Raw genomic sequence first — 15,921 nt, forward strand, 5'->3', positions numbered from 1 at the left:
CATCCTCCAGTGCCTAAGAGTATCAGCAGATTGATCACAGTTCATTACTGCTCCCTAGGTTGCACAGATTCCATTCAAATCCATATGGGCCAGATTTCCTTAATGTATTAGGGATACACCATGACCACAGCTTTATCATTCTACTGGTTTTGGCAGGGATAGAGTTAATTTCTTCCCAGCAGCTGGTATAGTGCTGTGTTTTGGATTTAGGAGGAGAATAATGTTGATAACACACTGGTGGTTTTAGTTGTTACCAAGCAGTCAAGGACTTTTCAGCTTTTTCTGTCCTATTAAACTATCTTTATCTCAACCTAAAAGTTTCACTTTCCCCCCCCCCCCCCCCGCCTTTTCAATTCTCTCCCCCATCCCACGGGGGTAGGGAGGGAACAAGCAAATGGCTGTATGGGTGTTTTAGCTGGCGGCCGGGTTAAACCACGACAACTGTCCAAGACCAAAAGGTTCCTCTCGCCCAGGCCACGGAGAGAGACACAATGCAACAGCAGACATCAAGAGAAGAGTGTAGGAACATAGCATGTGAGTAAACGTTCTTCCTCAGAAGACAAGATCTGCCTCTATTTGTGATACAAAGACTTCCCGAACAAGAGGTGGCATATTCATCTTTAACAGCCATCAGTAGATTTTACATCCATAAACTTGTCAGATTGATTCTGAAAATTCAAACATTCTCAGAAAGCAATGTTTTGTGGCAAGGAGATCCACAGCTTAAGTACATGATGTATGAACAAGCAACTCTTGTTACCTTTGAACCATCTCCTGATAGTGCTATGGAAGGTCTTATCCCCCCTGCCCCCCAGTCCTACCACCCCTGCTTAGTTTAAAAACCTCTGGTGCTGGATTTTGTTGAAGTACAAAGATAGACCTTATCAACAAGTACCTCTTGTCTAAATCATTACTGACTCTTTCACGTCATTCCAATAGATTTGTGAAGCATGAATTCCTGTTACAAACACACACAAAACCCAAACCAATACACCTTTCCTTACAGCAGTCAACAGTGGAAACCAAGGAAGGCTAGAGAAACATCCAACAGAGGAAGATAAATTTGTAAATCATGTTTATTGACAGAAGCCTTAAATCTTCAGCTCTAGGGGAACTTTCAGGAAGGGAGTTCTACAAAATCAGGCTTTTTTTCCACCCTTCGATTCTACCATGGTTTGTGGAAACCAAAGAGACGAGGTAAGAAAGCAACTTACTTGTGGCTCCAGGGAAAGAGGTTTTCTCTATTCATCTCCATCATACTAAACCCACTAAGAGTGATGCTTCTTACCAGTTCTCACCTAGCCAGGCTCAGCTATGCAAATGCTGACACTGCAGATACACAGTAGCTGCAAGGTAACTTTTCTCAGCAGATCCCAAGACCAATGAATGCTGATTACAGTGCTTACCTTTCCCTCCCTTCACAGGGCACCCAGGACAGAAACTAGAATGTTACTTAAGAGGGCAGACACCCTCAATACACTTCTTCACGCTGCTTATTTATTTTCCATTAATATTTATAGCAAACCAACATAATTAGGTTCACAGATAGCGCTTTTGCAAGGATGGGGGGGAAAAAAAAAAAAAAGAGGTACTTCTCTCTGTCCCTCTTCTCCCTCTAAAACATTCACATCCAACAGCCATCTAAAATGAGCTGTAAAAGACAGAGTTGGGCTTTCACTATGCTTTATGTCAGTGGACTCTGGCTCTGTTAGACTCCGAGTACTGAAGTCAGTCAAAAGTATGTCACCTACAGCTTAAACATTCATCATACAAAAACTAGGATGTGCCTGTAAAACAGAGAAAAAGTTAAAACCTTCAGTTTTCACAAACACAAGTCAAGAATGGTATTCTTACTGCAGCCATCTTCATCACTGTGGTCCCCGCAGTCATTGTCTCCATCACATTGCCACTGAGCAGGGATGCATGTGCATTCACCAAAAGCACTGACAGCACACGTAAAATGATTACGTCCACAGGAGCACTCAGTGCTACTTGTAACACCTGTAAAGGTACAAACAAACAAACAAAGATATTTTGAAAAGATTTGTCTATTTTAGGGTAAATGCATTAAATACAAAGTGACATCGCAATTTTTCTCCATGTACACACCGCATGTATGAACACATACTCTACTGCAAAGGAAAACATTCACTCCCTTGCACTGTTGAAATAGGAGACCAAGTACTATGCAGAGTTTCCTGGAAAGGGGCTATTTGAAGGCAACAGCAAACATCAACCTGCCAAAGAAAGGTTTGGGAATCATCCAGAAAATAACTTGACAAGTCACAATCATATTCAAGTAATCCCAGGTATAAGAACACTCTTTTTATTTTACAAACTCAGTCTTCTCCTAGAGCACAGTGCTGCTGCCGCTCCACTTAGTTCTGATGCCACAACAGAAGGAATAGCAAAGGTTCTACTTCAGAGAGTTATCTGGGGTCTACTCCAGAGCCTGAACTTTCTAGATGCAAACCTTTTACATGTCACTGCTTTAGACATTTCAGACTCTAAGGAAAAACAAAACAAAACAAAAAACCCAACAAAACCAAAACCCACAACTCCTCTCTCTGTAGAGACTAAACTGTGACATTATCCTGTGTATAACTGACATTCATGAAAGCAAGATATGATTTTTAACTCTACAAACTGACCAAAAGACAATGCAGTCCAAATGTCAATATATAATCTGATAAGAACATTTTTTTCCAACCTTAAAAGTTAGCTTAAGGAGCTCCCAACTCTTTCTCCTCTCTCCCAGCTACAGAATACTCTGCACAACTCTTGACTCTCACCATTGTGCAAACGCAGCTATTTATGATGTTATCCCACACAGCCTTTTAATAAATCTCTGCCTTGAGAGAGAACAGGCTACAGCCCATCTCTCAAAAGGGAAAGGTCATGCCTGAACTTCTGTCTGACATCATCTAGACAATCTATATAATCAATATCACTGTTAAACAAATTATTATTCTTTCAATCAACAATCCCCTCAGGCTAGTCTGTGACTGGATTTTTTTTGCATGGTTCCTTCTTTCTACAATTCAAGCAAACATAAAGCTCTCAGATTAAACAATAGATCATAAAGAAAGAAATACAGAGGGATACTTGCCCCAAGTGGTAGTTATATACATCCTGAACTATTTTGCAGACTTTTTGATTTCATTTGTTACACCTAGTATATCTGTGATGAACCATGAGCTGTAGCAACCTATCCACAAAATCCTAAACGGCGGGGGGGGGGGGGAGAAAAGCCTCATAATTTCATTATTTTCCATTCTAATTGGGAAAAGCAGTTTCTGCAAAGTTTTATGTAACTGTTCTGCAAGCTCTCTCAACAGCAGAATTCCCTCCAGCGAAGATATCCACTTGTGCAAGTTAAGATTTACATTTAGAGGGGATGCACTTCTTCCTTGAGGAAGAATTCCATGATAAGTTTCTTCTGCAACAAAACTGGCCGAGGAGGTTTTTGCCAGCCTCTGCTGCCTGCTCCCATTGCTACGCTGCAGGTTGTGAGGCCCTACTACAAACTCTTTTCCAAGCACATCCACAAGCTGCTGATGTGGGACAACCAAACTGGTTGCCGTATATCCCTTCACAGACTGCCGTGGGTGCAATGAGCTTTTTATTCTTTCTCACATCTCCACTGCAAATTATCTTTAAAAGGTTTAGTAGAAAAAGTACATCTCAAGACATTACTGTGGATGCTAGAGAATGCGGCCAGTATCTGGTGTAACAAGGGACTGAGGCAGGAAGAACATCCAGTGAATAAGGAACAGAAAGAAGCAAAGGCAAATGAAAGGGAGCAGAGTGGTCAGATCCTCAAAGGATTTACCAGGTATGGCCAGGGCAAAGACTGACTCAAACACAGCAAGTGGGTGATGTAGAGTCAGAAGGCAAAAAAAAAAGCAGTAGACATCCCTAAGGAAAAGCAATGCATCATCTGTGCAACATATCCGACTATTAGAAATAAACACAAGGAAATTCAGAAGAACCCCAGAAATCAAACAAGTTCCTTCAAATTGGCAGCACAGGAAATTCAGGACAAACCACCTTCTGCTGTTGCCTACTACTATTTAGAAAGGCAGAACCAGCTGTATGTTGTACCCAAGGTAGCTGCTGTTTAAGTCACCTTTTCCAAAGCAATTTTTCTACCATTTTCCTCAACAGTACTCCAAAGCACTTATCCCAACTACTTTCAGCTCCAATATCCCTTGCTACTGGAGTACACCAGGATGATCATCATCCTCATTACCCCTAGAAAAAAAACAAGTATGAGAATACTGGTGACTGGCTCTATCTTGCCCAGGGTCCACCATGTCTTAGGGTAGCTTCACCAACAGGAAAGGATCAAACATCAAGACAACCAATTCTTAAACTAGGGGAATATATTTAATAATTTGTTTCTGGATAAGCACAAATGAGAGAGTTGGGGGAAAAAAGTAAAAGCAAGTTATTTTAGCTCCTCAGCATGAAGATACAGCTCTGCAACAGCAAAGAAAGAATTAGTGCAGCTGTCCCAATCTGCAAACTGCAACTTAATCTGCTGCATTGTCAAACACACAGTTATCTTCAAAAGTTGGTACTAATATCAGGTTTTATATATATACACACACATATTAAATCTGTTCTTCCCACCTCATTAGAGTTGTTATGTTCAATTATCTCTGGCTTGTGTTTTTACCACGCTATAGAAACCGTTGGAAGCTGAAGGATACATTATGACCCAGATGCCAACACTCATATGCGCTAGCCTGTATCTGTAGTACTATTATGTAAGCACACTTTGCTTAACTAGTCTGAATTATGACCTTTGTGAGTCTAATGCTTTGTGATTTGTGACCCTTAGGGTAACTAACCTTCTAGTCTTTAAAATGATGCGTTTTATAAACCATGTTTTACCCTAGTCTTACACCTGGACAAGCAAAGCACATTTTTGTTCAGAGAGAACAATAATTTCAACCTATAAACAGTATCAGAAGAATCAATCCTGGATGAATAGTCTTTACCCAAGAAAAAGAACAGGTTGAATGAAACCTGGGACCCCCTGCAGACAGCAGGAATTTTCTCAATTATTTCAGTGTGGATAGTATTTCACTCTTGGTATCCCATGATCATTTCCTAGTGCTCAGAGTTCCAGTGACATTACCCTGTAACTTTATCTGTAACAATAGAGGGCCAGGAAGGATAAAGATGAGAAGCATGTTTTCTCCAACTCCCTCACAGACAAGCAGAAGCAGTGCACTTGGTGTGACAAGCCTCAATGGAAGACTTACTCTTTAATGTTGAGCTCTCATTAAACCTAGGGAGCGTGAGACAGAAGACTAACCGAGTGCGCATGAGGGTGGAACATAAACCTCCAGTGTCACATTTCAATCCCAGTTAGTCAGGGGTCCAGGAACAGGACGGAAGTCAGCACTTGCCATTCAGGCAACTGGACCAACAATCAAAGCCGACATATCTACTTACACTTCTGCACATTCTTCTGGAGCAGGAACAGTGAGGGGTACCTCTGGGCTTTAGCCACGACAAATGTTTTTCCTAAAACTTTTCATCAACATTGCAGGCTTGGACGTTTTACCGACCCTCTATACACAAAAATGATTTCACTTATGCAGGAGATAAAAACCCAACATACTTTAACAATGCAATATATACAAAACAATACACAAAAGCTAAACAGAGCCATTGCCAGGTGCTGAGCTGACATCATTCAACTTTCCTGGCCTCTCTTGATACCTCACGTGATCACCACGCAAGTTTTCTACTCTTTCACTTGCCCATGTGTACAAGTAACCAAAAAAATTATCTGCACTGTCAGTGGCTTGGTTCCCTCCAGATGCGACAGCAGCAGGATCCAGTAACCAAACAGTTTTCATAGCAAAGTATTATACAAACAGCCTCCAGATTTTAAAAACAGGAAGTCAGTTTAAACACAGGCCTGAGTTAACATCTGCCATCACCTTAAATTTAGCATGGTATGCTCAGTTTCTTGATTCCTTCTGAATCCCCTCCCCATCCTCACAGTCATCTGATGACTAAAACATCTCCTAAGGGAGGGTGGATTTTTTCCTCCCCTCTCACCCTTAAAAATATAGTTAGGATCTTTGTAATTTTCTGTCTAAAGTTGGCAAAACAGTTACATCATTTCTGGCTGAAAAGCAAAAGTCAATAATCATCCTGTTATTTCTACACATCTTTTTTGGAGGAGGGTAGGTGGGGTTGCTTAAAGAAATAACTTGTTAGTCTGCTACCCCCCACTCCCCCCCAGGAACTCTTCATTAGGCCAAATAATATAGCCCATAAAGAAAAAACTAATATACAAAGCTTCGTTTTGCTGATGAGGTCACTTGCAACCCTCAGAGCTATTACATAACAGCCCTGTATTTGCCACAGATTCACATAAACACTGACATTACAAAGGAAGCTTAAGTAGACAGAATAATTAGCAAACTGAACTCTGTAGCTTTTGTTTTGTTAGGGACAGCAGATTTCTAGGGGAAAGTGAAAACACTGTTCTTTCAAGTCCTGATGGCATGCTTTTTTTCCAAAAGGAGAGATGCTAATTCTATTTTCATTAAAAATAATGACAGATGGCAGCTCTTACCACCATTTTGTAGCAATTCAACCTTCTACAGCTGTTGCTTGAACATGGAATCTTATAAACAGCCCAGGCTGGAAGGGACCTTGGAAGATGACCTAGTCCAACCTTTCATGGGAGAGGGAGCCTAGATGAGATTATCTACACCCTGTCCAGTCACATCTTGACAACCTACACCGATGGGGACTCTACCATGTCCCTGGGGAGGTAGTTCCAGTGAATGATTGTTCTCACTGTAAAAATTTCTTTCTTATGTTGAGATGAACATGTTCCTACTTTTCAGGGTCCATCAGCTCTGTCACGCCCTGGCGGCATTCTAGCAATAGCAGGATTTTCTCACTGTCCCGTAATATGAAGTTTGCTCAAATGGATGTTGACCAAGAATACTGCATGAACAACTGCCAAAGATCCTAGCATCTATGGTCAACGCCATGCTGCCTTTCCACATTTTCTTTCTTTCTAGGTACCAAGAACTGACTACATAAGAGACTTCCACTCCACACCACCCTGTTAGTTGCATCTTTTCCCCTTCATCCTAACACAGAAAATCTTACTGTTAATTTTTTTAAAGTAGTGGTATTAAATCGACAGCCATCAGTTTGCTTGCACCATCCTGCAATTCTGCATGTACCTGCAACACAGAGCAGCACAGCCAACCATGGCTGAGTATGCATTTAGTTCTTCTATACAGCAAAGAAAATAGCACCAACAGGTTTAGAAAACCTAGAACCACAAAAATATTTGGCATGATTTATAGTAGCAGACTGTTCAGTTCAGAATGAGAAGTCTCTGGAAAGAACAATCGCTCTTTTGGTCCAGGACTAACACATGGATCTGAGTTCCTTTCCTTCCATGAACAGGCAGCTAACTCCACATTTCATGGCCTACAGAAGTCCTTCAATGGAAGGCAAGATCCTTCTGCAACCTCATTGCTACAAGAGGCACAACCAAAAAGATGACAGTACCAGTCTTTATAATTTTAGTCCTACCCTATAAAAACCCTGGGCAGAGAACAAAGTCTAAGTGGATACTGAAGGGGTATGAAAATAGAATACAAATATTTGACAGTTACAGTGACAAAGAGAAAGAAATCCAGGACTGTACAGAAGAACTGAAATACGAATAATGGAATTAAAGGGAAAAATGAGAAAAAGTCCTAATAGTGGCAGGCACAATGCTGTGATTTCTCTTCCCCCCAGAGAATGTGCAGAACAGTAGCACTGGAAGCATTTTTTAACAAATTTGGACTAAGCATCCAAACATTTTGCCCTGGCTTCAACAGATGCACTTCTTTTCTTATTTCTGTATTTTAAGAACCCATAAGCATCTCACTGTTTATTTGGTGTTAGAATTAGTGAATTCTATAGCATAGCCTTTAACACCTTAACCTTGCACACCTGGTGTTAGAGGGCCTGCGTCAGATATCATTTTCTCTCTTTCTCCTCTTCCAGGTCAGGCTTGCTTTTACATTCCCATCACATATACACCTTGATGAGGGCAGACCTTGGACATTTAAGACGGCCTCGAACATAGTTCAGTTGATACATTTTCCTCCTTCATCCAGCATTTCCAGTGTTTCTATAGCAAAGTAGCTCAGCTTTCTTTGCTTGCCCATCTTGAGGGAAAATGAAAGTTTTGGATTCCTCTCTCTTACCCAAATAGCAGTTTCCACTGAAGGAAAGTACAGTTAATCCAGCTTTAGAAGAGGGATTTGCTGACCATTGTTTAAGCCCAGAGCTCTGCTGGCAGACACAGCAAAGGCAACATTACAGCACAACAGGCTGATGTCAGAAGGGGCACCACACACTGATAAAAGCCAACAGGGTTTTTTTGTTTTTTTTTTAAACTCCCATTATGGAAGTACCTGAAGCAGTTCTGACTGGGTACCCACATGGTCTCCAAGTATTCGATGCCTGCTTAGAGTAAAATTAATCGCACTAGAAAGACCAACGCAAAAGTTTTCAAAGCTTTAAACAGAACTGTTTCAGTTTTGTTTGGAGGAAGAATATGATAGTGCTAAGTTTAAAAAACCAAATAAAACCTAAAAAACCCCAACAATACAAAACCAAAACCACACCAGCCAGAGAGGAGAGGTTGAAGATGTTACAAGCTTTTTTGTAATTGTGTATTATGTCTACTTGGCAGGTTTCAAGCGAGGATGAAAGTTTTCCAGGCTTAGAGGTTCCCCTCTCAATTTGCAAAAGCAGGGATACCTCAGTCCCAAACCAGCTGGTTCTCAATTAAACACATTGCTGAACAAATTCTACACAGAGGCGCACTATTAAGCACAACAGCCCTTCATTACTTACATTAAACTGCACAACCATGCAGGTTAGACCTGAAAAATGTTACACTTCACACGACCACAAGGAATAGGAAGCATAAGGAAGAGAAATTCCCCAGAGTGTCTGCTAATTAGGGCCTAAAGAAAATAAGGGGTGCAACAAAAGTGCAAACTGAGTTAGTGTTTTGTGTGATGGGCGTATGATGAGGTAGAGGGAGACAGGAACAGAAGCCGTATTTTCAGAAACAATGCACGGGTCAAGAAATACGAGGCCTTTAAAAACGTGTTTGAGTTTGAGGCCCAATTCTGATCCCACAAAAGTAAAGACTACCAACCCCACTAAAAACCTCACCCTGCACCCAGGGCATAGGAAAGCATTTATAGAAACAAGTATTGAAAAAGAAATACTGAAGAAGGATTTCATTTGAACATGAAGACTCAAGGATCAAGAAGCAATAGTTATAGTTCCTTCTCCCAAATCCTTCAAGTCATAAACAAACACCTTGCAATAAACAACATGACTTTAACTGAGGTCTCTAGATACTGTAGAAGATACCGATAGAGTTAGGATGAGTGTTTGACAAAATTACTTCTCCCCCTCTAGAAGTGGGGATACTGCTGTTACATCAGCACAATATATTAAGGTTTAATCTATGTTTCTATATACCCAGAGTCTTTGAACAGAAGGTGCAGCTGAAGGGACATGAAATGGCCGTGAAATTCTACTCAAAAACTAATTCAAATTGGCTTGGTTACCAGTACATGCAGACAAAAAAAAAAAAATCAGCTGAGGGACCATAAACAAGAGATAATAAGAAATGGCAGCAAGTCAAGCTGCAGGGAGTAGAGATGGCTAGTAGGTATCATAGGGATCAGCATTAGATCCAGTCCCATTAAATAACTTCATTAATGATCTGGAAGAGAGAGTAACTATCATGTTAAAGATGCCTGCAAATAGTATCAAAATAGGCGATATTCTTCTACAAAGACCACAGAGGAAAAAGAAATAACATAGAAGGGACCTTAGAAGATTAGAGTTGGCCAGGAAATTAAAATTCAATCTTAAATTTATTTATTTTTTTAAAGCTAGTGCATCTGGTGAAAAATAATTTGAAACAGATACTCAAATGAAAAGAAAAATCTGGGATGCAGCAATGCCTGGAGAAATCAAGGAGCAATAATAAAAGACAAACTAGCCATTGGTTTATGTTACGACACAATATGGCAGCCAAAAAAATACTTTAGGCTAAATATGCATAAGTGTCACATCATGGAGGGAGAAACTTTCTCCCTGTGGAGAACTCAGATATAAGACTGGAGTTCCAGACAGAGGCTGATATAGGGAAACTAAACAGCATATTCTAACCACAGCAACAAAATATTTATCAAAGGTGTGTTATGGCACACTGCTCCCACAAGACTTCAAACAGATTCTGTTTGAAGCCTGAACCAACAGGGCATTTTTTTTCTCTCCTGCTGACCATTTAGTTCTTGAAATCAGACAAAAGGCAACAATCATCCATTCTGTGCCTTTTTTTTCTTTTTTTTTTTTTTTTAAATAGGACTTTTATTATCCTGTTTCCTGAGCAACCCCTCAGTTGCCTATGGAAATAGCTCATGGTAGACAACTCATGAAGTCCCAGTATAGAAACAGGAACCTTTCAACCACCAAAGCATGTTACACACATCAAAATCTCAGTCCAAAGTCCCTGTCTAAAGGCAGGCAAGAAGTAGCAGGCAGATGAATGACAACTATTTCCAAACAACAGAGGAATTCTACCAGTCAAGGCCAGACAGGAGAAAGTCTGATCTGAGTGACTTTTCCCCCCAGTCCACTCTTCAGACTCCTATGCAGCTCTTCCCTGGTGACACCAGAACCACTCTGTAAGAACCTGGTAAAACATCTTGACTCCAGTATCCAGATCTTTTGGCAGAAATATGACCATATGTGATGCTTTTTGCATATTTATTTTCCATTAAATGGCAAATGTCCCACTTTCTCTAACTACAAGGTTCCCTCAAACATTTGCAGCTGACAAGTCAAAAATGTAGGTTTTGTTCTGTAGCTCCGCATGCCTGCCAATCAATGCTGTCATTCAAGAAACCAAGCACCGTATCAGCCTGCTTCGGGTGTCATGTCCAATGTCAATTCAAAAAGACATATCTTAGAAAGGGCTTTAAGCCTTTCAAAAGATCACAATTCAAGACGATAGTTTTCCCATTCTCTCTCCAAGCGTGTTCAAAACCATTAGACAGTGGGAACATCTGTTTTCACCTTCACAGATTCTTGGTAAAAAAAAAAAAAAGACCACAGAAAGTCATGAGCTGCAGTGTATCATCTCTGACATTCTGCTTCTCACCTTCAAGGCCCTTACTGGAAGGGCTTCAGCCTCCTAAATCCTTTTAACCCATGTATTTATATTTTCTCTGTGGACTAATTCATTTTTCCTACATATAAACTTGGATTCCAAGAAGCAAGAGCATTATGCTTCCCACCTCGTGAAACTTCTTTCCTATTGCTGTTAAAAGCACCCTTCCAGCCTTTGCATTTCATTCTCTGCAGATTTTCTCTCTTAAGCAGAGGGCATTTAATCCATATTTTGTTATACCACCTGAAGAATGCCATCAAGAAACACACTTTACTGATTTTAGCCTGGAGTGGCATTTCCTTATGTAGCTGCAAGCTCCTGTGCAACTGCATGTCAATAGAGAACTACAATGAAGAATCTAGAGGGACAGATATAAAGTGCTCAACCACAGCACTAAGTTACTTGTCATGCAAGACCATTCCACTCAAGCACATTAAACAGAAATAAAATACCACTCAGAAATGGGTGGAATAATAAAAGGTTGCTGCTGCATAACATCATTTAAAAATATCATCATCGTCTCTATAACAGTGCAGGAATGTTTAGCTGGACCACCACGGCCTGGCAGGCAGAATTACGTGACTCAAACCCTTTCAGAATATCCTAGACACATGCTAGACACTTTAAAATACTACCTTAAGCCTACATCATGCTTTGCAAGAATTAGTCACTTCAGCAACATGAGACACATAACTTTCCATTTCTTTCACTGTATTTTTTTTTTTAAACCACACACTAACAACCTCTATCCTTTCCTGTCCCATAAGGGTTGTGAACAATTTACTGCTCATTTATCATGAATCATACAGTACAGTAGACACTAAAATTTAGAAAATAATGGCATGACAGCAGAAATGTTACCAGCAGACCTTCACGATACCAGACAATTGCTAAGTGCCAGCTAGAGAAGCAACCTGCTGTTTTAAAGAGATAGTCCATAGGAAAAAGGTACTTCTGATGTATTTCACTTACTTCAGTCACCAAAGAGTTTCACTAGTATGACAGTTCTTGAGAACGAAGCTTACTGAGCAGTCAGAAATCCTTCTACTATATCAAAGTTCATGGAGATAAGCTACAGACATTGATCAGGACTAGCGAAACACTGGAGTTTGTTTTCCCAGTTACAGGACAGAAAACATTGGTATTTTAACTTCCATAAACTTTCCTTTAATTTTTCCATTACTTCATAGACAGAGGGATTTCTCTCATCCTCCTCTTCTGTAAATAAGTTAAAATGAGAAAACAAAGGGAAAGAAGCACAGAGGCATAAGAACGCTATTGACATTTGTTGGAGAACACAAGGAAGGGTCCAAAAAGAAAAAAACCTAAGCAGCTTTTATTCATATACATCTTAGAGGATATTTCTGTGACAGTAGTAGATGTATACATTTGGGGCAACTATGAGATCCATATACATGTTTTTAAAATTTTAGACAACCAAAGTGCACCTACTCCCCTAAAGGCAAAGCACCACTTTAATCAAATGCTGCCCCTTACAGCCTTAGGGAAGGAGGCATTTGGGCAAAGCAGGCTCTCACCAAGTCCCTAGAACAGACCCCTGCTCTTGCTGCTACAGACAGCGTTTTGCGAAAGGTCTGCTTCACTCGTTGCTGTCCCTAAGGCATACTGTCGATCTACTCAAGTTAGTTTTAAAGTAGCTAACTTGGGTTTTGGCGGCAGTAGATCACAAAAGCACAGAGCTGCAATGCACCTGCAAAAGTTAACAAAAGAGTAAATACTTGAAACAATTATCCTACAGTGAGCCTTACATTACCTCAGCCATTGGAGCACCCAAGGTTTACTACAATCACAGCAAGGATATGCTCTGTCACTTCTGGGAAACCACCTGGAAGAATCAGAACTCAGAGCTACTTCAGAAATTCTGAAGCCTTGCAATCTTTCCCCCTCACTGAATGGAGATGAATGCAAGCAGCCTACAACACCTACTGAAAAACAGCTTGGCATCTGTCACTCATAACAGCAATATGAGAAAACAAAGGTTTAATTTGCATCCATGCGTTCCTCCCTCTTCTACTTCACTTCCCTTAGTTTAAGTAACCTTAAGTATTAACTTCTAAGACAAACAAACTTTCAGTACTTTTCCAACATTCACTCTGTTTCTGCTCCCATTCCTGTCATGTCCTCTTCCAAGCTGCAAGTGTCTTTGGGATTTTACTGAATCCCTTGCTTAACAGCTAAGACACAGTTGTCATCTCACTGAGCATGGACTAACTCAGTCTGACTTGAGCTAAAACAAAAAAGAAAACCAAAACCCACTCGGTATTCAGTTTCATATAGGATAGCTATACATCTTCCTCTCTGCATATACTCTTGAACAGTAACGGCCTCCAACTCTGGCAGATTCTACTGAAGAACCAGTTACAGGTCACAGCATTAAGGAAAACTGAAATTAATGCCAATTTATTTTAATCTACCATCTGTAAACTGCACCTCAGAGTAAGGGGAAAGAGGACTAAGAAAATGGAGTGGTCCAAAGAGGACAGCTAAGAGGAAGAAGCACTTCTGCCATCTTTGCTTGAAAAGCAGTACTCAGAGGCTTTAGGGAACCAAGAAAAACTAAAAGTCGTATTTTTTTGATCTGGGTTGCAAGGATTAAAACCTGGAATATGTACTTAGGAAAACTCAGAACACAAATGATCTTATCCAACCACCTCCTTACCACAAATTCTCTAAGAAATTGGCTCCTTTCTCTTTAGATTCAGAAACTTCTTGAGCTTTAGCTCCCCCTCCCACACCACTTATGATCTTTGTTAATTACTGTGCCAGTGCTTGTCCAGTGCTCTCTGGTTTTACAAAGCACCCATAACCTTGCTCACAGCACATTCAGAAGCCATTTTTAACCTGGCCTTCAAGGTTTGGCTCTCTGAAATAGGCTAAGTAAGTTTGTCCCACAGGAAATTATCAACCAGCCTCTTTAATCTTTCAGATGCTCCAGGCACTGGACTAGCTATAAGGACATTCTGCCCTTCAGAACATATGCCCAACTTTTCTCCAAAACTAGAACCCAGAACATTCTTTTGTTCATTTAACCTATTCAAGACAAAAGCCAAGTTCCTCTGTCTTGATCAGTCCCAGAATGCATCAACATGGATAGCCATACACTTCTTTTCAGGAGATAAAAATACAAGTGTTGTAAAGTCCTTCTTTTCAGGGAACCTAATGTTCTAGCTGGACTGCAGTTGTCCAAGCACATAGTGCAAGGAGACGAGTTCTGCCTCCAAAAAAGTCCATTTTGGCTTTGTGGGCTGCAGTCAGATTCTTCCCATCATTACGGCACAATACAGAAAAGGCCAGGTTCCTGGACAAGACAGAGACTGTTCTCTTACAGGGTCATATTAAGGAGTTTATTTTGGTCTCCTATAAAGAGGCCATCATGTTAGTGGTGGACCATCTAAGCTTTGTAGCTTTCCAGCTCTCTGCCACACAAGAGACTGGAAAGCCAACCACAACAGCTCTGCTTAGCAGAGGAGTTCACCAGGGAAGGGGTAGGATACACAGTGTGGTTTTGTGGCAATGAGGAGGCAGAAGCTCATTTTTGCAATCCCACAGGCAGGAGGACTTCAAAAGCACAAACCACAGGATAAACGGAGCTATCTTGGGACAAAGAGAGTTGTTCTGTACATCGTTTTCTAAAAAATAACCCCACACATGATATTATGTTGCCCTTGGAGAATGAGTAGCAAAGGGGCAATTATTAACCGGCCAGACTGAGCTGGAAGGACAGGGTTGGGCCTGGCAAAGAAAGGGGTACCACACAACCACAGAGACATCACAGCAACTGTGCTGCCTACCAGAGAATGGTATTAACTTAAAAGTAAAAAAGAAATCTTTACCAGTAACATTTTTTTAACACACACACACATATATATACACACACATGCACTCAAGAACACAAGCTTAATGCAAATACGTTTTATGGGCTCAGGTAGGATAAGTTCTTCCCAAAAGAACTGGCAACAGGAAAAACAAGGTCAGCGTTGGGGTTACTGCAAGGCAGCTATGCTGTGCATTGGACCCTATTCAGCCCACCCGCAGTCATTTGCTTTCTAGGCAGCTCACAAAGCACCGACCTACACCTCCCACAGCACCTGGACATCAGACTCCTTTGCAACATTTAGAAAGTGGTCACAAAACTCTTTTTCTGCTTCAACTGGAAGTCTCAAACGCTGCTTCCTCAAACCTGCAAGCTCCACAGTTCATTCATACTCACACCCCAGAAAAATTAACCACAATAGTAAGAAGCACCAGAGGATCCCTTACAGCCAATTCCATATTGTTCACATTGGGTTTCCTCTTCACATTCCATGAAATAATAGCAACAGCACTGAGGCAGGGGGAGGAAGATGCACAAAAAGCAAAATTACCTAATTATGGAACCACATCTTTGTAGGTATGTGAGTGGCCTCCAGCACTACAGTGTCAGAGTGCCTTTTTCTATTAATGAAGAATTGTTCACCTCTTAAAAGCTGTGAAGTATTATCTTCAATTCAGAAGCAGAAAATGGAAGCTCAGCAGCACAGATCTGTGAGTACTTGGGTGCCTAAGTCATTTAAAATCAGCGGAAAAATTAGACGTTTAACTATCATTACACATCTGGCCAAACAGATTTAGACCTGACTCTCGGTATTACAAAATACTCATACCTCCCA

General features: G+C 40.7%; 1 protein-coding gene across 4 annotated transcripts in view; it reads right to left on the reverse strand.

Moving 5' to 3' along the window:
- Nucleotides 1–15,921, reverse strand: part of LRP4 (LDL receptor related protein 4) — an 81,032-nt gene that overhangs the window by 39,052 nt on the left and 26,059 nt on the right. For all 4 annotated transcript variants that reach the window (XM_075754574.1, XM_075754575.1, XM_075754573.1 and 1 more), the window contains exon 2: nucleotides 1,855–2,001. In XM_075754574.1, the coding sequence (XP_075610689.1) occupies nucleotides 1,855–2,001 (147 nt within the window). The remainder of the gene's footprint in view (nucleotides 1–1,854; nucleotides 2,002–15,921) is intronic.

The sequence above is a fragment of the Balearica regulorum genome, chromosome 5 (genome assembly GCF_011004875.1).
Source record: "Balearica regulorum gibbericeps isolate bBalReg1 chromosome 5, bBalReg1.pri, whole genome shotgun sequence".
NCBI lineage: Eukaryota > Metazoa > Chordata > Aves > Gruiformes > Gruidae > Balearica > Balearica regulorum.